The sequence below is a fragment of the Phodopus roborovskii genome, unplaced genomic scaffold, assembly GCF_943737965.1.
Source record: "Phodopus roborovskii unplaced genomic scaffold, PHOROB, whole genome shotgun sequence".
In the NCBI taxonomy this organism is placed as follows: Eukaryota; Metazoa; Chordata; class Mammalia; order Rodentia; family Cricetidae; genus Phodopus; species Phodopus roborovskii.
The window spans coordinates 4365563-4389777 of NW_026126638.1; the positions used below are offsets into that span (position 1 = coordinate 4365563).

Genomic DNA, 24215 nt, shown 5'->3' on the forward strand with positions numbered 1-24215 from the left:
TTGCACAGCTGTTGAGCATCACAAAGACGTAGCAGCAAGCGCAGAGTGAGCTATTCGAAGATCTTACAGAGAATAAGAATCAAGAAAGTTTAAGTCTAATAGAAAAATGGTCTGAGCTGAATCAATATCACAGCTAAATTAAAAAAAAATACTTTCCACTGATGATATAATACGATGAATACAAGAAGCTGAATAAAAGAATTATATTGACATAATTTTAAAAAGTTTTCCCAAACTAAGCAGCATCTATGGTTAGCCTTTCTGGTTCGCTAAACTTTTAACTTCCTTCTTCTTTCGTATCATCACAGCAAGAGACTTCTAAAGTTACTTTTCTAAACGGCCAGGCACTAGAGCAAACTTCTCAGTATTTGATCCAATGGTTGGATTTAGGTATCCAGTGATCTATTTTAGCACATCTAGTTTAAAAAATTAATTCCGGGGACTCTCATAACTGATGATCGTGGCCGAGAAGAAATTTTTGTAAAAGTGGCATTCTATGTGACTGTTGTCAAAGCCATAGTCAGGGTAGCATTAGAGAGATGTGGTCTTCTGAACTGGAATCCAGATGCAGAGAGGGAGGACAAGACCAGGCTACAGAAACCCACAGAGACAGCTGACCTGAACAAGGAGGAACAAATGGGCCCCCAGACTGATATCTGGGAATCCAGCATTGGACTGACTCAGACCCCCTGAACATGGGTCTCTGTTAGGAAGCCTGGGCAGTCTGTCAGGCCTCTGACAGTGGAACCAGGATGGATCCCTGGTGCACAAAAGGACTTTAGGAGCACATTCCCCATGGAGGGATACTCCCTTAACCTAGAGGCAGGAGGGAGGGCCTAGTCCCTACTCCAAATGACTTGACAGATTTTGTTGACCCCTCCTAGAAGGCACCACCCTCCCTGTGGAGTAGGGGGTGGGTGGGAAAGAGATGAGGCTATGGGAAGGAGGGAGGGAGAGAGGGAGGAAGAGAAGAAAGGAGGGAGGGAGGGAGAGAACTGGGATCGATATGTAAAATAAGAAAAAAGAGATGTGGTCTTTATTTGGGATATGATATGTGGACTTGACAAATCATACACATTAGCATTTCTGCCATATTTTAATCTTATTATGCTTTTTATGTGAATGAATGGAGTTTTGTTCCACAGAGTATTAACAATAAGCAGCTATAGGGCTGGAGAGATGGCCCAGTATTGAAGAGCACTTGCTGCTCTTGCAGAAGACCTGGGTTTGGTACCCAGCACCCATATAAGGCAACTCACAACCACCAAGTTCCAATGGAATACCCTGTTCCCAATTCCATAGGCACCTACAATGCACATGGTGCACATACATACATGCAGGCACATACATAGACACAGAAAACAAAATACTTTTAAACAAGGAAATTAAGAATTTTGAATATAGGGAAATGAATAAAGGAAATTAGAAATATGATGTTGAAGAAAATCAGGTTTCTCCAGAAAAATCTAAGAAAAACAGAGGTCGATAAAATGTGTGTCAGTCCATGAAAGACTGCTGCTTACTCCTTACCCAGTGTCTTTGGTATAATGGTCCAGACATATGTTTTCCGTTCTCCAGCCTGGAGAACATCACTGCCATTGTTACCCAGACTGTTGATAACTGCTTCATAATTCTCAGATGCTTCTAAATGAACAGAAATCTAAAAAACAGAATGATAACCACAGGGTAGCACTTTAAATTCTCTCTCTTCTTTGCTTGAAATTCTACAATTTATCACACAATGGTTTCTTTAATGTCTTCAAAGGAGTTGATATTTTTCATCTTAAGGTTTTCTTTATTTTAACTTAGCAAAATGAAAAGATGCCCAAAGACTTACTCATACGTTCACAAAATAGTAGAATGTGTATCATCACAAAATGCCATTCTCACTAAAATTTCAAGTCATTGTAATTTAAAACAATTACTTCTGGGGCTGCCCAGTTCACACAACAGTTAAGAGCACTTGCTGCTCTTGCAGAGGACCTGGGTTCAGTTCTCAGCATCCATATAGTAGCTCACAACAGCCAATAAGATCAATTCAAGGGGTTCTGATGTGCTTTTCTGGCCTCTATGGGCGCCAGAAATGCACATGGGACATGTGCATACGTGTAGTCAAAACAATCATACTCAGAAAATAAAATTTAAAATTTCAATTATTATTTATTAATTATTATAGAAAGAAGTGACTTCCTTATAGTATGATTTTTCCATTTGTTAATAGTCTATGGTGATATTGAATTAAAAATTAGTGAATAATTTAGCTTGCTGGATGTTTCCTTCCAGATCAAAGGGAGTGACTTACCTCTACACACGTAGTCAGGTAGCTGAAAACACTGACAACCACGTCGCTCCGCTCATTTCGAACAACAGAGAAGGGTGAGTTGATTTCAGTGAAGAAGGGCTGGGAGATCTGTAGATATGCTTGGGGTGAAATGCCGAACCCTACTTCCCCATTTACACAGAAGGCGCTGGCCTCCCATTGGGTTATAGTATCAGGGACAAGGAACGAGACATTTGCTGAACCTGAGGAACTGAAAAGACAGGCTGTGGGTGACATCTGTCCTCTAAGTGAGAACCTGGGTTTATGCTGAACATTCACAAATACAGTGACTGAAGGTTTAAAAATTGACGTCAGGTTTTAAGTAAGGCATCGTTACATATTTCTAGTCTGAGTGTCTATAGAATGGAACCTTAGAAATGCCATATTTCTACAAATATCTTTTAAAAATTAAGGTAGCATATATCTACCTTCTTGGAATTTATAGGAGAGAAGGTTTGGTGGAAAGGTAACGCTGTTTACAGAACAAACAAACCATCAAATGTGATCAGGATATACAAATAAGTGACTTTTTTCTCCCCCAAATACCTCATTACTTTATTGCCCAGGAATAAAAGTTAACAAATCAAAAGAAGAAAAAAATAGAGATAGAAACATACAGGGGGAAAATCTGTTACTTAGAAGTAACAGAAAATAAAACTCACTCTACACTGACGAGGTCCCATATCCAGGTCTTGGGGAAGTGTGTTCTGACTGTCTCTTTGATGGCCTGTTCTGCATGGTTGATGCTGTCTATGGCATCCTGAACTAAAATGAGAGAGAGAGAGATACAAAGAAATATCTTATGTAGAAAGAGCAAAAGTATGTGTTGTGCTTCACTGACACATGTCTGGTTAAGCTCTGTGTGTGTGTGTGTGTGTGTGTGTGTGTGTGTGTGTGTGTGTGTACATTCGTGCATGGGTGCAAGTTTGTGTGTGTGTGCATGTGCTAGAGATGGAACTCGGGTCCTCATGACTGCAGAGCAAGCAATTTACCCACTGAGCCATCTCCCTGGACCCTGAGTTGAGCTCGTAACTATATCATAGCATGAGTGACACAGACTCTACTCTTAGGGCCTAACACTGAATCATTCAAATCTCAACCTGGTGTCACTATTTTGATGCTCATATTTCTATATTTGTTTAAAAGCTACACAAAGAACAAATCACCTAAAGCCAGATCTGAATTAATTAAATCTCCGCCCTGGCTCTTGGTTGACATGTCAGTACCTGCCAACTCTGCCACTGGTATTATTTTTGCTGAAGTTTTTGGTGGCATTAATATCCCTAATTCTCCATAACATTTGTCTTTACAGGAATGGCATGTAGGTTGCATACAATTCACTTAGTCAGTGTTTCTACATGAAAATAATAACTATAGAGCTGGGCATGGTGGTGTACGCTTGCAAACCCCAGTATTGGAGAGGGTAGAGTCAGGACGATCAGAAGTTCAAGGTCATCCTTGAATACATAAGTTTTAGGCCAGCCTCGGCTATGTGAGACCCTTTCTCAATACAAACAAAAAGGTATTGTTGAGTTGTTTTTACACCATGTCTAATTTCTGCCTGCATTACCCTGTATAGCTGTCTTCACATACATTTTGAGGTCATCCTGTGCTACAGAGAAAGTCCCTATCTTAAGAAACAAACAAAAAAATTAAAACATTATGAAAGGCAGAAACCAAAACCTGAACTTCTTACATCAGAAGCTAATTATTCTTTATGGCCCAAAATAATTCCAGCCTTTCTTGTTGAACTGTAGAAATTCTAGTTCTTGTTCCAAATCATTATAATTCATCTGTAAGACCTGTGTTTGACATGTTTTTATCTTACATACACCCAAAGAATTCTACTGACTGTTACTCCAATAGAAAGTTCTAGATTACCCACAGGCAGCTGAAGCACCATACATAATCATCGGTCCCTGTGGGTCATCAAATGTCCTCAGTAAGGGCAAGTTTTCCTGGGATGAACATACTTCTGGTTTCCGGTAATGGAAATTAGTAAAGATTTTCAGACCCATGTCCTTTCAGAGAAAAAAACAAACAAACAAAAAAAATTATACATTCCTTTCCTCAGAAAACCATGAAAAGCCTACAGTCACAGTAAACAGACAATAATATTCTCTGTGTTAGTCATGATCCAGTATCATAGAAGTCAAGTTTCCTTAATTTGACTTACAGAAACATTCACAATTTGGAAGAAAACCAATAATCACTATTTCTGTTATTATTAATGTGCTGATATTTTCACGGTTCTTTTCCATTTATGCTTAAGGGAAACCTAGAAATCAGTATCACTATTGTCTTAACAGCAAACATGCATGCACACATGCATATGTATGTCTACACACAGTGCACATACAATAAACAGCAGACTGGGACTTGAACTCAAGCCTGTCTGACTCAGTGTCCTCTTCTTAAGCCACTATGTTGCTTGATTATAAAGATCTTGTGTGACCCCTGAACATATGTAGCTGATAGCCTCTGTTTATGTGGAATACAGACTGTAAGTTATCGTCTCGGTTTAACTATTGATGCATAAGAGGTATTGCAATAAATTGAATACCATCTCTAGGCTTTCATGGTTTTAGCCACATAACTTCTTTTCAGCAAACAGAAAAAGAGTCAACAGGATTAGCATGTCTTTTTTTTATGAATATTCTGTCAGCATAGTATAGAAAGAATCTATACAGTGAGAGAGACAAAGATGGAAGACAACCAAAGCTAAAATAGGGAATGTTTCAGACTCATCTGTGATACCCTGAGGATATTAGCGATGTCTCCATCCCAAGCATTGCTTGCAGGGGTATAATACAGTCCATTGTGGAACAAATCCTTCTGAGGAATGCATGGGTCTACTCTATCATCATCCAGGTTGAGACCATGGTAGAAATAGCCATATGGGTGGATATCTGGAAGCAGGTTGTATACCTAGGAGAGGAAGATATGGTCCTTGATGATTTCAAGCACTAATCACATAATTATAGGATTGGAAAATTTTGTGTCATAACAATTTATTTCTGAGTTAACTTTCCAAAAATTCAAATGAGATCAATTGTATTTTACGTGGTCAATGCTATTTTAAAATTTTTTGGGATTTGGGATAACAAACAAGAAAGAGTTATGGAGAACTCTGGGTTGTTCCTAAGCATAGCACACAGATAACTGCCTGACGTTACAATAGTAGACTTCTCAGACCAGAAGGATGATGCCAGTTGTTTGAATCTCATTATTAACGTATTAAAACCTTCCATATACAATACAGCACCAAGCAATGAGCAGTCCAAGTGCTTTATTTACCTGTATGAAAATATACTTATGAAGCCCAGTGCTACGTGCAGCGAATGTGCACCAACAAAAAAGTTAACAAGGAGTGAGATCAATGACTTATCCTTTCACGAGGAATGGTGAGTATTCCTGTAATTATGCATGCCATGCTCTGAAAATCTACCAAAAATGTGTGTAAAACTGACGGAAAGCTTAAAAAACTGCATGCACAAAGGGAGAATGACACAAAAAACGTTAGAAGAAACAAACACATACCATATTAATTCCAGATTTAAAAAATACCAACAACTCATGTCAGAATACGAACCATCTTCCCTGGACCCAATAGCTCCCAGTAAATAAGAAGGGCTTGAAACAAAGGGGCAGCTTCCATTCACTGAAATCATGACTCACACAGGTGGCAGCTACCACGTGGGTATAATTGATGGGAAATAGTGGTGTGTGTGGAGCAGAGTACTGACCCTTGGAGGTGGTGATTAAGGGAGGGGAGGATGTGGCAGGATAAAACAGAGGGCACACTGTAGCTCACAAAACCTCTCGGCCATTTAACTACATTAATGTAAGTGATAGATTTTTAAATCCTGCTAAAAAACAGCAGCAGCAAAATGAAGAGTAATGCAACAGAGCATCAAAGCAAATTCCCCAGAAAATCCACTTCACATTCAGTGTATAACTTAGCAATAATCAGGGGTGATCCAGTAATATAATAAAACATAAAGGAACATATCTATTGTTTCAGAGAACATAGCTCTTGTCATAAAGACTTACTTCATTTTCAACAAAATGAATCTGGAAATCTACATAAAATCCTTACTCTACAGGCTGGGAGAGATGGTTCAGTGGTTAGGAGCACTGGCTGCTCTTCCAGAGAACCTGGGTTCCATTTCCAGCATGCATAAACTCCTATGAAGAAAAAGAAACACAACAAAAAAAAAATTTTACTTAACTCTTGAAAAAAAAAAAAAAAAAAAAAAAAAAAAAAACTATAAAAAAAAAAAAAAAAAAAAAAACAAAAAAACCCCCCCCCCCCCCCCCCGTGCTACCAACAAAAAAAAAAAAAAAAAAAAAAAAAAAAACAGTATGGTGGTGGGTGGGATCACGCATGGGATGAAGAAGGAGGGAGGGAGGGAGGGAAGAAAGGGGGGGGGGGGAAGGGGGAAGGGAGAAAAGAAAAGAAAAAAAAAAAGAACTCCATGAAACATCTCAGCTTCAATGACTAAAGCCGCTTTGCTATTCTAGCAAAGTGGAGTTATTATGCAGAAACTTGCCGGGGACAAAAAAAAAAAAAGGAAAAAAAAAAACACCTAAAAAAAAAAAAAAAAAATAAAAAAAAAAAAAAAATAAATAAAAAAAAAAAAAAAGGGGGAGAACTCTTAACCCACACTCAGGAGGCAGGCAAGGCAGCAACCGAGTAACCAGCCGGTCTGCAAGAGCGAGTTCTATGACAGGCTCGAAAGCCACAGAAAAAAAAAAAAAACCCAAAATTAGTCTCTATCATTAAACGGTGGGACTGACATTAGAAAAGAAAAACCAATGGAATAGAATGTAAAACTGAGAAATAAATGTAATAGACACAAATGCTGCCCAGGGTAAAGGTAATATCTGTGTCACCTGAGCAGAAATAACCTGTCAACTAAAAAAAAAAAAAATGAACTAGACAAATATTTCCTATTAAAGGAACCAGGGCTCCCAGAAAAACAAAACAAAATAAAAACCAGTTTTCACGGCTGATACAAAGAAGATAAATTTAGGCCTGGGTCAACCTGGGCCAGGAAATTAGAGCTGAGAACATAATCTGACATCATCAAAGGCACAGAAACCAACTGAAAAATTCTCACTACCATTTTAAAATATCACATTGTCTTAGAGTCCTTAACCTGTTCCAGTTATCTATAGAGTTCTGCATTACTGAGAATGCCAGACCGGAAACTCAACGTAGTTAACATCCCATGCTAGTAACCGAAAAATTGAAGACTTGCTCTCAGCATGGCCCATCACAAGTAAAAGTATCGCACAAAGGGCAGGGCCTGCATCCGCACAGCTTGGGGACACTGAGGAACAAGGGTGCTTACACTTGCAGGTGACAGTTCTTGTTCGGGTTTTAGCAGTAGCACACTTTTGTCCACCGCTCGCAGGCCACAGAAGGAGTCAGGGGCTGCTTGAAGATGTAGCCTGGTGGTAGAGCCGGGTAGGTCCTGCTCCTTGGAGAACTCTATGCTCACCTGAAGTAGAGAAAGAAACAGCAGTGAGGGTAGAGATAATTACACACAAAGAGAAGCTGAATAAATCCTGTCTTTTCCAAACAAATCCCGACAGATTTCTGGACGTACATTTTCCTGTCCATTCTCAGTCCCCTGTAGGAATACCTCCTTTGACCGTGATCCCCGTGATCAGGCATCTTGAAGATAGCTATTCGCCACTCCCATTCCTTACTGATTTAACTATGAGATTACTGTGTAAAGATTATGAGGAGGTCAGACAGAGACAGGGCTGTGGAGATGGTACAGCGGGGAAGAGTGCTTCCTACCAAGGCGAACAGCTTGAGGACCAAGGCGAACAGCTTGAGGTCGATCCCTGGGACTCTGCAAACTGTCCCCTGATCTTCATGCACACACTTCATGGGCACACATGCATGCGCATGCGTGCGTGCGTGTGCGCGCACACACACACACACACACACACACACACACACACACTAAATGAGTAGATTAATGTAAAAACAAATTTGAAAAAGGAAGTGGCAGGAAGCGAAACGCTCACCCTGCTGAGAGAAGAAACATCACCTTGTTTTTAAAGCACTTGTCAATCTGCAGCCGGACACTGTCCCCAACGATCTCCCCGCTGGGGTGGAGAGTGTACACAAAGAGGGCAGCCAGTGGTGCCAGGTCAGCGTCGAGGTTGATGGGAAACGAGAAGTTTCCGTCCCAGGCTGTGGAAGCAGACAATTCACAGATGACATGGTGCTAACTTACATCTCTGGGTTCGCTTAGATAAAAGGAGAAGGGTTTGCAGATAGAAAAAGTAAAGTGGGCCCTATTCAAATGCAAACAAAAAGCTGGGACTAATAGACAGATGAAGATCATGTTACAACAGGGATATCTTAGACATCATTCTTCTGTAGTGTACATGGTTAACTGATAGTATTGGTACCGGCTAATTGTCCTCAAACTTGACACAAACTAGAGTCACCTGAGAAGAGGAAACGAATTAAGGAATTGCCTCCCTCTGAGTGACCTGTGGGCATATCTAACTGGCATTTTCTTGACTAATGATTGATGTGGGAGGGCCCAGTCTACCCTGGCTTGTACCAATCCTGGACAGGTGGACTTAGGAGGTATAAGAAAGGCTGAAAGTCAGTAAGCAAGTCCCTCCATGATGGACAAGTAAGATGAAATAAACCCTTTCCTCTCCAAGTTGCTTTTGCCCAGTGTTTCATCACAGCAACAGAGAGCAAACTAGAACAATGATAGAAAAGGTAGCAATCTCCTTGTTCATACTATTCTGTATGTTACCTCAAAGCCATATCTACTACCCATTCTAACTTCTAGAAAAAAGCATGACGATGAGGTGCATATTTGCAAAGCAAGAGCATTGTATCCACCTTGGTTTCTGACTTCCTTCTGTCCATTGAGGAAGATGCTTCCTCTTGCCATCACCTGTGCCAGACAAAGAAAACCCTGCATGAGTATTGCAGCTAACATTGTATCATGTCATCATGGACTGACCTGTGTGAGTGTTGCAGCTAACACTGTATCATGTCATCATGGACTGACCTGTGTGAATACTGTAGCTAACATTGTATCATATTTGTCATCATGGACTGACCTGTGTGAGTACTGTAGCTAACATTGTATCATGTCATCATGGACTGACCTGTGTGAGTATGTAGCTAACATTGTATCATATTTGTCATCATGGACTGACCTGTGTGAGTACTGTAGCTAACATTGTATCATATTTGTCATCATGGACTGACCTGTGGAACGAGCAACAGTCGTCATCTGGACGACCGTGTGAATACTGTAGCTAACATTGTATCATATTTGTCATCATGGACTGACCTGTGTGAGTACATAGCTAACATTGTATCATATTTGTCATCATGGACTGACCTGTGTGAGTGTTGCAGCTAACACTGTATCATGTCATCATGGACTGACCTGTGTGAGTATGTAGCTAACACTGTATCATGTCATCATACACCTTTATATATATAAAATATTTTGTCATCATGGACTGACCTGTGTGAATACTGTAGCTAACATTGTATCATGTCATCATGGACTGACCTGTGTGAGTATGTAGCTAACACTGTATCATATTTGTCATCATGGACTGACCTGTGTGAGTGTTGCAGCTAACACTGTATCATGTCATCATGGACTGACCTGTGTGAGTATGTAGCTAACATTGTATCATGTCATCATGGACTGACCTGTGTGAGTACGTAGCTAACATTGTATCATGTCATCATGGACTGACCTGTGTGAATGTTGCAGCTAACATTGTATCATATTTGTCATCATGGACTGTCCTGTGTGAGTACTGCAGCTATCATCATATCCTGTCTGTGGACTGACCTAGTGATTGTTCTGTCCTGTAACAAGGTAGCTTCCACAAACCGATATTAAAAGGGAACTTCACATATGTTAGGACAGAAAAGAGAAAACACAAGAAACTTTATGAAGCCATCCAATGCATGTGCACGCTGGTGATTTTGCCTGCCCACTCTTTGTCATTTGCCTCTGTCCCATGCTGTGACATGGAGTGTCTGTAAGGCTGACCAGGTGACTTGGTACTCATGGAACTCTTTAACAGCACCCCAAGCCTACTAATGTAGCTGGTGAGCCTAATTGATTCCACTCTTGTTTCCAGTTAGTGGATTGTTTCCCTTAGAGTGTCTGAACAACATGTCCAGGGTGGACACAAGTGCTTGATGTCTCGGAGAGAGTGGGGAGATGGAAGTGGGGTGTCTTAATTTCCAAGTCTCTTTTCACTCTCCGGAAGCCTTGATGAGAGGGAGTGAGAGCAGCTCCTTCACCGGTCGTCATTTTGAGCTTTCCTCAGACGCGCTCATAAGTATAACGGAATGACTGCAGAAGCCAGTGTGTCAGGCTTAGGGAAACTCAGATTGCTTGGGATTGTTGTGCAAGCCTGCTCCTGTGTTCCTAACAGAGCCAGGACTACTCAGCAGCAGAGAGGGTAGATAGAGCTCACTCACATCCACAAAGTCTGAGAGACGACACCGGGTTGTGTGAAATAGATCCACCAGCTGAAACTTACCAAATAGAAGAAGTTCACACCTGAGTCATCCTCGTAGGCCTCGGGGTTTAGGGAGTAAATTACTGAAACCGTCTTCTCTTGATTACATGGGAGCTGCTTTGACTCAGGAACGATCTTCAGGAAGCTGTTGGTTTGGGAGTGAAAGCGTGAGACTGAGAAGTGGGCATCCAAATACTCAGGGTCCAACCAGCTGGGACGATGGCAGATTCCAGGTCGGACATAAGTGGCCTGACGTGACAGAAGCAAAGGGAAGACTTCAGAATGATGGGCACTTCCAAAGACAGGGGAGGTACTTCACAATGCAAGGTCTCTTGTGTCCAGAGCAGGGAGGAACCTGGGTCGTAGCTGTTACTGGGGAAACTGGTGTGGTGGCTCAGCATGCAAGGGCACTTGCCACCACGCCTGACCATCCATGCTTGATTCTTGGGGCTGTTGTGGTAGAAGGAGAGGACTGCTCATACAAAGTGAGATAACAACACTGTTCTCTTTCATGTATATAAACAAATGACATGGTTATGTGATTGATTGGACCAACAGTGACCTAATATGTTCTCTGTGTGGGTGTGCACTGGGGGTTGGGAGGTGGTTGACTATGTAGCCCAGTGTGGCCTGCAACTCAAGATCCTCCTGTCTCAGCATCTTGGAGGCTGGAGTTACAGGCATCACTACCATGTTCCTGCTTTTTGCTTTTAATTACAGCCAGAGAAAAGGATGTAAGCTCTGCATCCACCACCTGTACATGAGTCATGGCAAACTGTTTAATTGCAAACTTCTGTGGAAGTTTCAGAAAAGAGGTCTCACAGCATCTCTCCATCTTTGCACTGCAGCATGTAAAGGAAAAGGCCAGATTGTCTCACATGCTACTTCTACTTCCACAGCAGAAATATTATTGGTCATGATAGAGTCGCTGTAGGAGAGCACCAGCATCTCACTGTCTGAACTCTGCTCTTATTGAGTACTGGACAGACAGGCAAGTCACAGAAAATATGCTACCATCTAAGAACCTTCAAGTCCCTAGCACTGGGTCTCCGTGGGGTTCCTCACTCTACCTACACACTTGGATGTCTTACTTTCAGGCTGATCTGTGCATCGAATATCTCTGAAGTGTTGATGGAAAATCGAGCTTCCCCGTTCCCATCTGTTGTATAATTTCCTAGAAATTTGCCATTGAGCTCCAGCTGCAAAGGCTTCCTCGCCATCGGTGCATTATCGGGACCAGAAAACCTAAGCTGTACAAAGGCAGAAACGTTAGCACTCTTATGACACAAAGCTTCACATTTCTGCAGGGAATTTTCAATCCCTGATAGTGGCCGCTTAACAGAAATTTCAGTGAGTGGAAATGTCCACACTACTATTTGTTCTTATGTATAAAACACGAGAGGCTGTCATTTCAGACACTGCTTTCTTTTGGCCTAGGACTTTCCAAACATATCAGACCTAGTAATACCCAAAGTGGATCATGCACCTAGGAAAGACTGTCTAGAAAATATCGAGTGATAATCTGTGAACAAAGAGAGCAAAGCAAGGTCCCCCTTAAAATCTAGGCAAACCTACGGTTCCAAAATAAGTGATCCCTCTCCTGTAGATAGAGTCCATGTTCTCGAAGCTCACGCTGCCAAGCACTGAAGTGATAAACACGGGGTGTGTTTTGCTGATCTGCACACCTGTAAGAAATAATGAAGCAGCATCAGGAAGGAATTAATCACTTGAACAAAACCCACCAGGCCAGGGCATGTGTCTCAGTGGTAGAATGCTTGCTGCCTAAGCATATGTGAGGGCCATTCCCCGCAAAAGCCACCCTTAAAGATATTTCTTTTTACCCCCTTGAGCAACAATTAATTCATGATTAACAAGTGATGTTGCTAATGATTAAATTAAATTAAAAATGTTTTTTTTCTCTTCAGTGGGCCACCATGTACTCCCAAGCTGTCTATAAAATACTATCGTTACCTGTTCCAAGTTCTGTAACCATTACGTTAACATTAAATGTCATGAAAAATCCAGAGCGGTATAGTTGGAAGACTTTTGTATTGACAGTCTGGGAAATACAGCCATCTTTCAGCTGAGAAATAAACAGGTATAATGAAAAAGTTAGGAATCTGAATGTTAGCATGGGTATATCCCACCCTGTATACCTAGGTCCCCCTCACTAAGTTCCTGGACCAATAAAGAAAGATAAAGCAGGAGGATGAAGTGACAGAAGATGTGCATCAAGAGAAGGGAGACACTTATACTTTACAGATTCAAGGACATCTTCCTGGAAGTAACGTAGGCCTGAAACGGTTAAAGAAATAGAATGAAGCCCCCCTGGAGGAAACACTAACAACAGATGCACCAACACCCCTTAAATGAAGGACAGCAACACCTACCTGTTAAGGTCTAATATTTTTAAATAGAAGAAAGGAACTTTTTCACCACTAACAATGTTAGTTAGAACATTGTAAATTTAGTTATATTTTAAAATAAGAAGTATGTACTAACTTTCAAATTTAGATATGGGAAGGCTACAATAATTCATCTGATCCTCAAAACTATCACTTGGTCGAGGCAGTATTATTACACCCACCATGTAGACATACATATGCACATGAATTAAAAAAAAAATCTTAGAGAGGAATTTAAAAAGATGAAAATTAAGATCAATGACTTCTAGACAGAGCAGGTGAGGTTTCTGTAAGCAGGGTTCAGAATGGAAGAGAACAGAAGTCTAGAATAATGCACACACACAGAACACTCTGGGTTGCAGGTGTTTCCAAATGAACTGCCTGGAGAAAGATGGTGGACACCATCCAGGTATCCAGGACGGGATAAAGGGATGCCAGCGAGCCTACAGGCAAAAGCACCTAGAAGTCAAGGGACCATTTTAAACATTGTATCATCTCCATTTCCTTCACCTTGCTTAGCTCTAACCCCCGCCAGCCACGCAGCGAAAGCACTGAGAATCCTTTTTGTAGAAGGAATAAGATCCCTGTGAGGAGTGAGTGAGAATATCCCTCTGGTGCAAGCCTGAGGTCTGTACCTGCTCGGTGAACTGCTCGCATATTTCGTTGTCATCGCTCTCACAATAGCCAGAGGAGGAAAACTCTCTGCACACTCGGATCTGGGCTTTCCCCTGCACAGACTGGCCATAGGTATACCTAGTGGGAAAAGGTCCATGATCACAGATAGTGATATGTGTGGACTTCATCAGAAATCGAGACGACGTCCTGAAACTCAGTGCGTCTCTCTATCCACCTTTGAGGCTATTCCCTCCACAGAATTTAGGTGAAATTGACTTATGAAGAGGACCTGGCCGGTTTTCAAAACAAACAAACAACGGAAAACAAATTCACAGTGACACTCAGTTTTAGATGACCTAAAATATCAGGGAAGAAAAACTTCATGTGTAAGAACTTAAAATGTATTTAAACTGTCACAAGTATTGGAGAATGAACTTCCTGGAACACATCCAGCTACTCTGCACTGTTGCTCAGAAAAACGATCTGATCTTTCCCCAAGAGACACAGAGTCCAAGTTTCTTTGGGGAGAGGCCCCCCGCTTCATGATGTGTTCACCAGGCAGTCCTTTCTAGACTGAAACTTCAATATATTCAAAACTATCAAAGGACAGTGTTTTTGTATCACCTGCTAAAGCATTCTGCAGCTCTCACTGGGTGTTTGTTCATAGGATGGCACAGTTCTTAATTGACAGACTAACTGTGAAGCCAAACTGCCCAGGTGTAACTACGGGTCATCAGAACACTCCCAAAGTTGATGCTGTCCCAATACTTACCTCTTGACATTGTGGGAATAATTTTTGTAGCCACCACCTAATAAGAACTACCCGTTTCACATTATTGTTATAAATTTGAAAAAAAAATCACAAAAGAATAAAGGGCATCAGAAATAATTTCCCAAATAGAGGATACATGTTTCCAAGAGCCGATAGGATGTTTTTACGTTAGGGAACTCAAATAAATTCAAACTGAATTATAAACTTCCTTATTTCTATGAAATTTTGATAGCTCATTTTCTTTTCCTCTCTCCCTTCCCCTCCCCCTTCCTTCACTCCCTTCCTCCCTTCCTTTTTAAAGCACTTGATGATGGTAAGTCAGTGAAGTCAGTACTTTGACACCAGTTGCTGGAGTTAGGTGAGCAACATGACATTTGTAAGACTAACTACAAACATTATACATTTTGACTTGGTAATTACCTTTAGAGAAGTCTTTGAGTAACAATTTTCAGTTCTAAGTCAGACTATTATACAGTTTTTCAGGAGATAACTACCATGAATGTATTAATTACTAGAAAACAATGTAATAGATTACATGTTATATAATACAATAATAATTAAGTAAAATTGTTATTTGATTACAGATATGATCACAAGGCAAGGAATTGGAATAGATAGACTAGAAAAATATGGAGCTGTATGGAGCTGTGTGTTTTATAAATATTAGATTAAAGGTAAAGAAAAGAATAAATATAACCAGGGAAAATTTTTCACAAAGTATTATAGGAAAATCAGCTATAACATGATAGCAATTGCTAGAACACACTGTGGTTTGTTTTTAATGCTTTTCTTTATATTTTTCAAACATTTAAAATTTTTCTACAATAGTTTTAATGTAAGTATATAAAAACATTGTATGTTTAAACTTAATTTACCCTGTGGGGATAAATCTAAGTATCTACTTACTTTGCACATGCGACCACTTGAAATTGATTGTCTGCAATAGTTATTGTCTCTGGTGCACTGACCTCAACTTCAAATTTGGGCAATACTGAAAAACAAAGAAACACTAAGCTGACAATCCCTGGAGAGCAAAGCTACTGCACCTAGAGCAAGCTGTTTCCATGCATGCCGTTTTCCTCTAAGTGCCCCTCGGCACACCCACGTCTGTGATGGTGATTCATGAAAAATCAGTTAGTCTGTGGTTTGTTTGCTTGCTTTTGGTGGTGGTGGCTTGCTGATTTTTATTTATTTATTTATTTTGTCTAGCCTCAAAAATTCACAATTTTTATGTTCTAGCTCTTAGATACTCTTTAGGAGAGTTAGCTGAATTTCAGGAAATGATATCTCTCTTAACTGAGGGAGGGGCAGGCAAGGATCAGGGGAAAATCTCGGCCCAGAACCAGGCAAAGAGAGGACCAAGGATGCGACAGAAAAGTAGACAGCAGAGACCCAGCCTGGCTTCAGCTGCTTTTGCCTGGGTCTAGAAAGCTTTGTTCTGATGCTTGAACTCGTCTGTAGGAGAATCAAAAACAGTCCTTGGTTACCATCTCGATTAACAGTGAATGGATGCACCACTGTCATTCCTGATTGTCCTCTTATGACAATTGTGTAATCCCCAAACATTGGTTCTGGAGTCAGACGGAATGAGAGCTGGGTGATGTTTCTCAAAGTGGTCACGTTTTTCCATTGAAAAATCACATTGTGTTCGGGATCCTTGAAAACAGTAAAGAAGGACAATCAGAGGTTGTGTATGAAAATTACGATTTCCTTACTATGAGTAATAGTAGTTACATAGTTACAGGAAGAGTGTACTATAATGCTTAACTAACGACCTCAAATCACTGATACAATGTAACTACTCCAACATATTCAAATTTAATCAATGGTTCTCTTAAAACTAAAAGTCCATATGGAAAATAATTTATAACTGACACCTTTGATTTTTATCTCTCCAAAGCAGAGTAGTATAATCAAAGAATTAAACATTTCACATCCTTAGTCCAGAATAGTGTTCCCAAAGCAGAGTGGGCTCATAACCAATTATATAAGGGGGCACTAATCCTAACAAAGATTTAAAATGATTGTCACAGGGGCAGGAAGATGGCTCAGTGGTTAAGAGCACTGGTTGCTCTCCTAGAAGACCTAGGTTCTAGTCTCAGCACCTTCATGGTGGCTCACAACCATCTGTAACTCTGGTTCTGAGGAAATCTGACTCCATCTTCTGGCCTCTGCTGGTATTGCATGCATGTGGTACAAATGCATTTAGGAAAAATACCCAGGTATGTTAAATCAATGCGTTTTTAATTATTAATTTTGTTAACCATCAATCTTAATTACTTTGATTAAAATATTTTTAATTAGTTAAAAATAAAAATTAAAAGTGATTTTTGTCACATTTCCACCTGGTCCCTCAGTTGGCCATGGATTATCTGATTACAGCTACTTGGAGTATATGGAAACACAGAAAACCCAGGATAGGCAGAACAATCCTGCACCTGACCTCAAACTCTACTATAGAGCTACAGTAATGAAAACAGCTTGATATTGGCACAAAAGCAGACAGGTAAACCAATGGAATCGGATTGAAGACCCTGCTATTATTAATCCACACACCTACGAACACCTGATTTTTGACAAAGAAGCTAAACTTATAAAATGGAAAAAAGAAAGCATCTTCAACAAATGGTGCTGGAATAACTGGATGTTGACATGTAGAAAATTGCAGATAGATCCATATCTATCGCCATGCACAAAACTCAAGTCCAAGTGGACCATAAAAACAACCACACTGAATCTCATAGAAGAGAAAGTGGGAAGTAGCCTTGAATGCATAGGCACAGGAGACCACTCCCTAAATAGAACACCAGTGGCACAGACACTGAGATCAACAATTAATAAATGGGACCTCCTGAAACTGAGAAGCTTCTGTAAGGCAAAGGACATGGTCAACAAGACAAAACAGCAGCCCATAGACTGGGAAAAGATCTTCACCAACCCCACATCTGATGAAGGACTGGTCTCCAAAATATACAAAGAACTCAAGAAACTAGACATCAAAAACCAAATAATCTAATTTAAAAATGGGGCACAAATCTAAACAGAGAACTCTCAACAGAGGAATCTCAAATGGCTGAAAGACCCTTAAGGAAATGCTCAGCATCCTTAGTCATCAGGGAAATGCAAATCAAAACAACCCTGAGATACCATCTTACACCTGTCAAAATGCCCAAAATCAAAAACTCTGATGATAGCTATTCTGGAGAGGATGTAGAGTAAGGGGAATGCTCCTCCATTGCTGGTGGGAGTGCAAACTTGTACAGCCACTTTGGAAATCAGTATGTTGGTTTTTCAGAAAATTGGGAATCAATCTATCTCAAGACCCAGCAATACCACTTTTGGGCATTAATCCAAAGGATGCACCACAAGGACATTTGTTCAACTATGTTCATAGCAACATTATTCATAATAGCCAGAACCTGGAAATAACCTAGATGTCCTTCAACTGAAAAATGGATAAGGAAAATGTGGTATATTTACATAATGGAGTACTACTCAGTGGTAAAAAAAAAAAAAAAAAAAAAAATCTTGAAATTTGCGGGCAAATGGACAGAACTAGAAAAAGCCATCCTGAGTGAGGTAACCCAGACCCAGAAAGACAAATATATTATGTACTCACTCATAAGTGGATATTATACATAGAGCAAAGAACAACCAGCCTACAGGGCACACCCCCAGAGAACGTAGGTAACAAAGAGGGCCCTAAGAGAGACATTCCTGGATCTGCCTGGGAAGGGGAAAAGACAAGACCTCCTGAGTAAATTGGAAGAGTGGGGGGGGGGTGGAAGAGGAAAGGGGAGGAGGGAAGAGGAGAGGAGGGAAGGGGAGTGGGGAAAATGTATAGCTCAATAAAAAAAGAAAGAAAGATAAAAAACTGCATGGAATTTCTGTGATTTAAAAAGCAGAGTCAGCTGTCAGAATGCAATCTTCATTTGATTTCAACACACTGCCACACACACAAGTTTACTTCCATAAATATTTTACATTTTCCAACTCTGATTAAAGAGATCATGTTTAACAACAGATTTTGTAAGGAAACAAAACTGTCACTATCTCAAAGATTTTTAATGATTTGTTTTCCTCTACTTTAAAGTTTAGAACATTCAGCATCTTGGACCTCTTTTCCTTTGGGGATGCCCACCAGTCCCCATGCTGGCTTAGATGTGAGTAGATGCCACAGAGCTGAATAAGTTGTTTCCAAAAGAACCAGACGTCATAAAACACTACACTTGCTAACACTGGTGCTGCTCTGAGTGCCCTCACCGACATATCCTGACTTGCGAATGGTGTGTTTTTACTCATCTAAGCCAAGGTTAACCAATCTTTGAGTTTCTCCCGGCAGAACACAGCGTTAGCTGCATCAGATGTGAAGGCAAACTGTTGACTAATAAAGAGAACATGAGACTGGCTAACCTGAAATTCATGTCAGCTGGAAGTTTGCCAGCATCTGTGTTTGCCCACATAACTGAATTATGAGCCTAGATCCCATATTAACCTCCAGAGTTAACTAATGATGTCAGCACATACTGACTGTGTGCAGAGAAAAAGAATATAGGGATTGATTGCTATTTACAAGCAAGCTGTAAACACAATCAATTACATGGCAAGCGTAAGAAATCTGATAAAAATCAACAAGGTATGTTTATTCATCATATAATATGATTTAGAATTATAACAAAGAACAGGAAAAATTAACAAGTTTCTGTTTCCAAATTCCCGGCATATTACTCTTGGGGATTCCTGGACAAGAAACCAGCACTCCTATGTATCTTCAGAGTTTTCAATATTGTGTCTTAAACCTACTTTTAACCATTTGTTTCAGCCATTTTAATTTTTAGTTATATAAAACTGAAAACTAGAAGCATGCCATCCCTAATATGAATATTTTAAAATTGGATATGGAAAGTAAATGTCTTACCTGAATGGTGATTAAAGGGTACTGAAAGAAAAAAACACAGATTAATACTTTAGTGAGACATTCTTTTGCCAAATAGTATTGCCCCAAAGGTTTAGTTTTAATGAATCCTTTTAGTGAGTGTTTAAAATAATGGGCTTTGTTAAGATATTTTCAGGCATATATGTCATTAATTGTATCATACTTGGGTTCATTTCATACCACCCTCTCCTGTCTGCCCCCCCCCTTGCTTGTGTGTAAATATATGGCTAAGTCTAGACTCCATGTGAGAGAAATCATGGTATTTCCTCTTTCTCTTCCACTACTCTCTCTGTCCCTTCTCCCTTTAGAACTGTTTCTCTACCTTCATGGTATTCTGTTTACTTTCATGTCGTGAGTGTGTGTGTGTGTGTGTGTGTGTGTGTGTGTGTGTGTGTGTGTGCATGTTTGGATATAATTCTGCACATGAAAGAAAATCTGATATTTGTCCTTTGAGTTCTGCAAATGACATAATTCCATTCTTTAAGGCTAAGTAAAACTCCATCCTGTATACACACCACACCTACTTTATCCATCCGTCTGCTGATAGACATCTAGGCTGGTCCCATACCTTGGCTGTTGGAATAAACTGACTTACATTCCCGAAAGGTGCTTTGTATAGCAATGGATTTGATTGATAGATTTTACTTTCATTGTACCTCTCGAAATTATGGACTCACCAAGTCATCAACAGGTTTGAGCCGGGAGTTCAGGGTCACAATGCGAAAGTGAACTAAAAGGAAAGGGCAAGGCCATAAGGTGTCTTTCTTGTGATTCCCTCCTTACAGCTATGATTGCTTTTAGATATGTACATAATTAATTGCTTCAGCATCACACAATACCACATTCCCTTTCTCCTAGCACTCATCTGACCCTTTGAGGTTAGGATTCCATTGGGGAAAATCTCTTGTAATTATTGTCCCTTTATTAATGATTCTTATCGTCCTCAGTACTGACACCAGCTACTGTTATAAACTTTTACCCTATTGGTCATAAGATGCATCTTATGACATCTTGGAACAGAATTAATCTGTAGAAGCACAACTGTGAAACATTTATTTTCCTTGAAAATGATGCTAACAAAATGAAATTATTTTAGCAGAGCTACAAGTGATTTTGGTTCTTTTGAATGTACCACTCATTCTAATATTTTTAGTAAGAGCAGTAAAAGGAATATCAAGAAGTGAAGATTGCTCTTTAAGAACTATCTTTGCCATGTTACATGTGAAAATGTCATAATGAAATTCACTGTCTTGCGTGCTGACTGAAAATTAGTTAAAAAGTTGAAAGAAGCCTACATGAACTGGCCATTCAAAGTGCAGGAGCGACTCTTTGGAGGAATTCCCCTGCCCCAGACACCATCATATTAGTTAGAGTACAGTAGAGAATCCTTGAAGGAACTTCCCTGCCTTAGACACTGCCATGTCAGTCAGACTACAGTAGAGAATTTTTGGAGGAAACCACCTCTGACACATCACACAACAGGTTCTACAACCGCCAGAAACAAATGTCTGTTGCTTATAACAAAACAAAGTCTATTTTCAGCTCTTTAAAAGTAGTCATAGAAATAAGCAATGCTAATCAGAACAGGTGGTTTCCTCTCTAAACCCTTAGCTTTACAAATGAAGAAACTAAATCTCAAAGACCAGAATTTACTCGTCAAAAGTCAATCATTGATTAACAGAGTCAATATTTGAAGCAAGCTGTTTTGAATCCTAGCCTGGCATTCTGTCTGCCACAATCTGTTTGGAACAATAGTAAAGAAAGTGGAAAGGCCCCCATCTGATTTTCACGTGTTACATCAATGAACATAAAAATAGAAGAATAGAATCCATAAATGTGGCCAGTGAGATCTTTGTTGTGATGAGCACTATCAGTCCAGTGACTTTCCTCTCTTCCCTGAAGGTCCCAAGAAACTCTCATCATCCGAGGATGAAATAATTGGCTCAAAAAGAGAACTAATGAGCTTGTGAAGTAGGCATGTAATGGATCAGTGGTTTAGATCAAACAATTACACAGTGCATTCTGTGTTGGGAGCCAGTGTTCCATTTGTAAGAAATGGAAGGAATGGACTGAGTTTTATAAACGTTAGCTCCTGGCCTAAGGGATGATGGGAATGCAGTGGTCAATGACATTAAAGACAAGCTTTACTAAACTTTTCATGTCCATTTGGAGTTCGTGTTTTTAAGGTGCATTACCGGTGTCTCCAGGTTTGTAGATGGGTGTATCCGTCTGCACAAAAGTTGCGTTCTCCTCAGTGGCAATTGCTACAGCTCTCCTTTCAGAGATTTTAAGAGTGTTTCCCTGAGCAAGTAGTGTCACAAAGGCCAACTGTTCCAAGGATGTCTGAGACACCTGTTTGTGTAGGGGAGCAGAGAGGGGAAGGTTGCATGTCTTAATTTAGATGGTCAGACAGGCAAAGCCTTGTAAAATTTTTACCTGTTGAAATTGCTTAACTCAACATAAGGGTCTTTTTGTTTGTTTGTTTGTTTGTTTGTTTTGGTTTTTTAAATAAATTCAGGTTCCTATCTTCTTGCTGTCTATTTTCTTTTCATGTTGTCCTGAGCCAGAGCCTTCCATCCCTTACCTACATTTTCCTTTTAGACTCCATGAAACACATTCATTCTTTAAAATAGCAATCACCTCATCATTTCCTATAATAGAAAATTCCAACAACAGCAGCAATATATGCTGCACATTGAATTTTTTCCTTTTGTTTTTTGCCTCTCTTGAAATTTTCACACCCCCCACCCCCAGTTTTGCAAATCACTCCAAATGAAGATTTGTTATTGAAAAGCAACTGTAAGAGAGTTAAGTTCACATTCCCCAGTGCACTCCCGTTGCATTACAGTTGGTGCCTCACTTTGAAACTGGTGCAAGTGTAAAAGTTCCCCGCTTCCACAGACTGGTCAAAAATAGTGGTATTGGATCCATCATATTCTAGGACGATGCTCAAGGACACAGACTCGTTGAGGTTTAAAAGGTGAAGGCAGGCTTTTTCCTGGGAAAAGCGTTGAACCACAGAAGAAACCCACAGGATGTATCGCCTGCACGAAGAGAACAGCCAGCACTCTGTCAGCAAGTCTAAAGACCATCCACAAAGAGCAACTCCAGCTATTGAAGGATTTCCCAAACTGGATCCGTTTCACAGGCCGGATAATGATAAACTGGTTGCTCACTGTGGTGTCTTAGGGGCATCCATTCTCCCAGTATCTGCTCAACACTTAGAGGACAAACCTGCACTCACTTGCTGAAGTTGAAATAGAATAACGAACCAACCAGATTTTAACATGGAATCCGTTTAATGAGATGGCATTGCCAGCACTTTGACACAGAGAGTTTAGAATTCCCTTACGGTTCTGAAGCCACAGCATCAGTGAGATGAATCAGAAGAGCGCTGAGCAAAATGGCAGGCACTGTTTTGTCCCATCGCCTGCCGGCTATCTTTAGAGGAAGCATTCTCTCCTCCTCTCACCAGAAGTCAGCTACCTATGTGCTCCGCTTTCTTCCTTCCTCTTGGTCTCACTCTGTGGTTGCTTTTATAGTCTCACAGAATGGAAGATCAATTACTTTTTGGAGCACGGATCATGAGACTGATCACTTCACATTGCCTCTCCTGTTACCTCGCCAGGGGGTATCCGGTTTATGTGTAACTTCCTGCTAAAGTTTGCTGGATGCTGGCCTGCTTGGAGTCCGTGGTAGTGCAAGTTAGACAGGAAGAAGAGAAAAAACAAAGAAAGTATTTGTGTGACACCCAGGAGTTCATACTATTTTAATAGTCTACATGGGGGCTGACGCAGCATTACCCAGGGAGAAACACTTGGAAGAAAGTCTACAAAACACTGTCTCAATACTGATTCTCAAAAGGAAAATGTGTTCAGGGATCACACATTTCAAAACAGACTCATTTTTGTGGATAACTGAGTGTGCTAAGTTATTCTTTCATAATCTTATAATATAGAATTTAATGTTAGAACATTAGTTCATGGTAAACATTTGGCATGATTTTTTTTCTTTCTTTTTTGGTTTTTTGAGACAGGGTTTCTCTGTATTGCTTTTGGAGCCTGTCCTGGAACTCGCTCTGTAGACCAGGCTGGCCTCGGACTCACAGAGATCTGCTTGCCTCTACCTCCCGAGTGCTGGGATTGAAGACATGCGCCATCATTGCCCAGCGAATGATTTTCTTAGTCAGGCTTATATACCATGTTCACTGTCCCGTCTGATATCTGGAAAAGTTTAGAGAAAATGTAAAAACACAAGCATTACTGGCAAAAACTAAAACTCGTCAACAACAACAACAAAAATACCACAGTCTTATTGTAAGTGGATGGCCCATGAGAATGAAATGATGAAACCAATCTTTATTATTATTATATTAATTATTATTATTGACAGGGTCTTGCCCTGTAGCACATGCTGATAGCCTGGAGCTCCCTGTATAGTGCAGGTTAACCTTGAACTCACGGTGATCCTCTCAGGGCTGCAAGAGCCACCACAACCAGCTGGATGTGATAAACTTTCCAGTGAAGTCTCTGGTATGGCAAGTCTCCCATTTTCCGTGACATTTTTTTTTTTTAACATTCCTTTTATTTCAAATAGTGAAAAAGTGAGTGCACATGCACT

At 40.3% G+C, this 24215-nt stretch overlaps 1 protein-coding gene across 1 annotated transcript in view; it reads right to left on the reverse strand.

The window, feature by feature from the left end:
* Positions 1-23051, reverse strand: part of LOC127212883 (ovostatin homolog) — a 40182-nt gene extending 17131 nt beyond the window's left edge. Inside the window, exons 1-20 of the mRNA XM_051173077.1 lie at positions 22948-23051; positions 22456-22639; positions 21791-21947; positions 20273-20325; positions 19578-19598; positions 16147-16315; positions 15566-15650; positions 13908-14025; positions 12839-12950; positions 12443-12552; positions 11959-12117; positions 10889-11116; positions 9207-9261; positions 8389-8534; positions 7678-7827; positions 5078-5248; positions 4206-4341; positions 2983-3085; positions 2303-2531; positions 1531-1660 (exon numbers count right to left, since the gene is read on the reverse strand). Of these exons, the coding sequence (XP_051029034.1) occupies positions 1531-1660; positions 2303-2531; positions 2983-3085; positions 4206-4341; positions 5078-5248; positions 7678-7827; positions 8389-8534; positions 9207-9261; positions 10889-11116; positions 11959-12117; positions 12443-12552; positions 12839-12950; positions 13908-14025; positions 15566-15650; positions 16147-16315; positions 19578-19598; positions 20273-20325; positions 21791-21947; positions 22456-22639; positions 22948-23051 (2620 nt within the window). The remainder of the gene's footprint in view (positions 1-1530; positions 1661-2302; positions 2532-2982; positions 3086-4205; positions 4342-5077; positions 5249-7677; positions 7828-8388; positions 8535-9206; positions 9262-10888; positions 11117-11958; positions 12118-12442; positions 12553-12838; positions 12951-13907; positions 14026-15565; positions 15651-16146; positions 16316-19577; positions 19599-20272; positions 20326-21790; positions 21948-22455; positions 22640-22947) is intronic.
* Positions 23052-24215: the final 1164 nt, after the last annotated feature.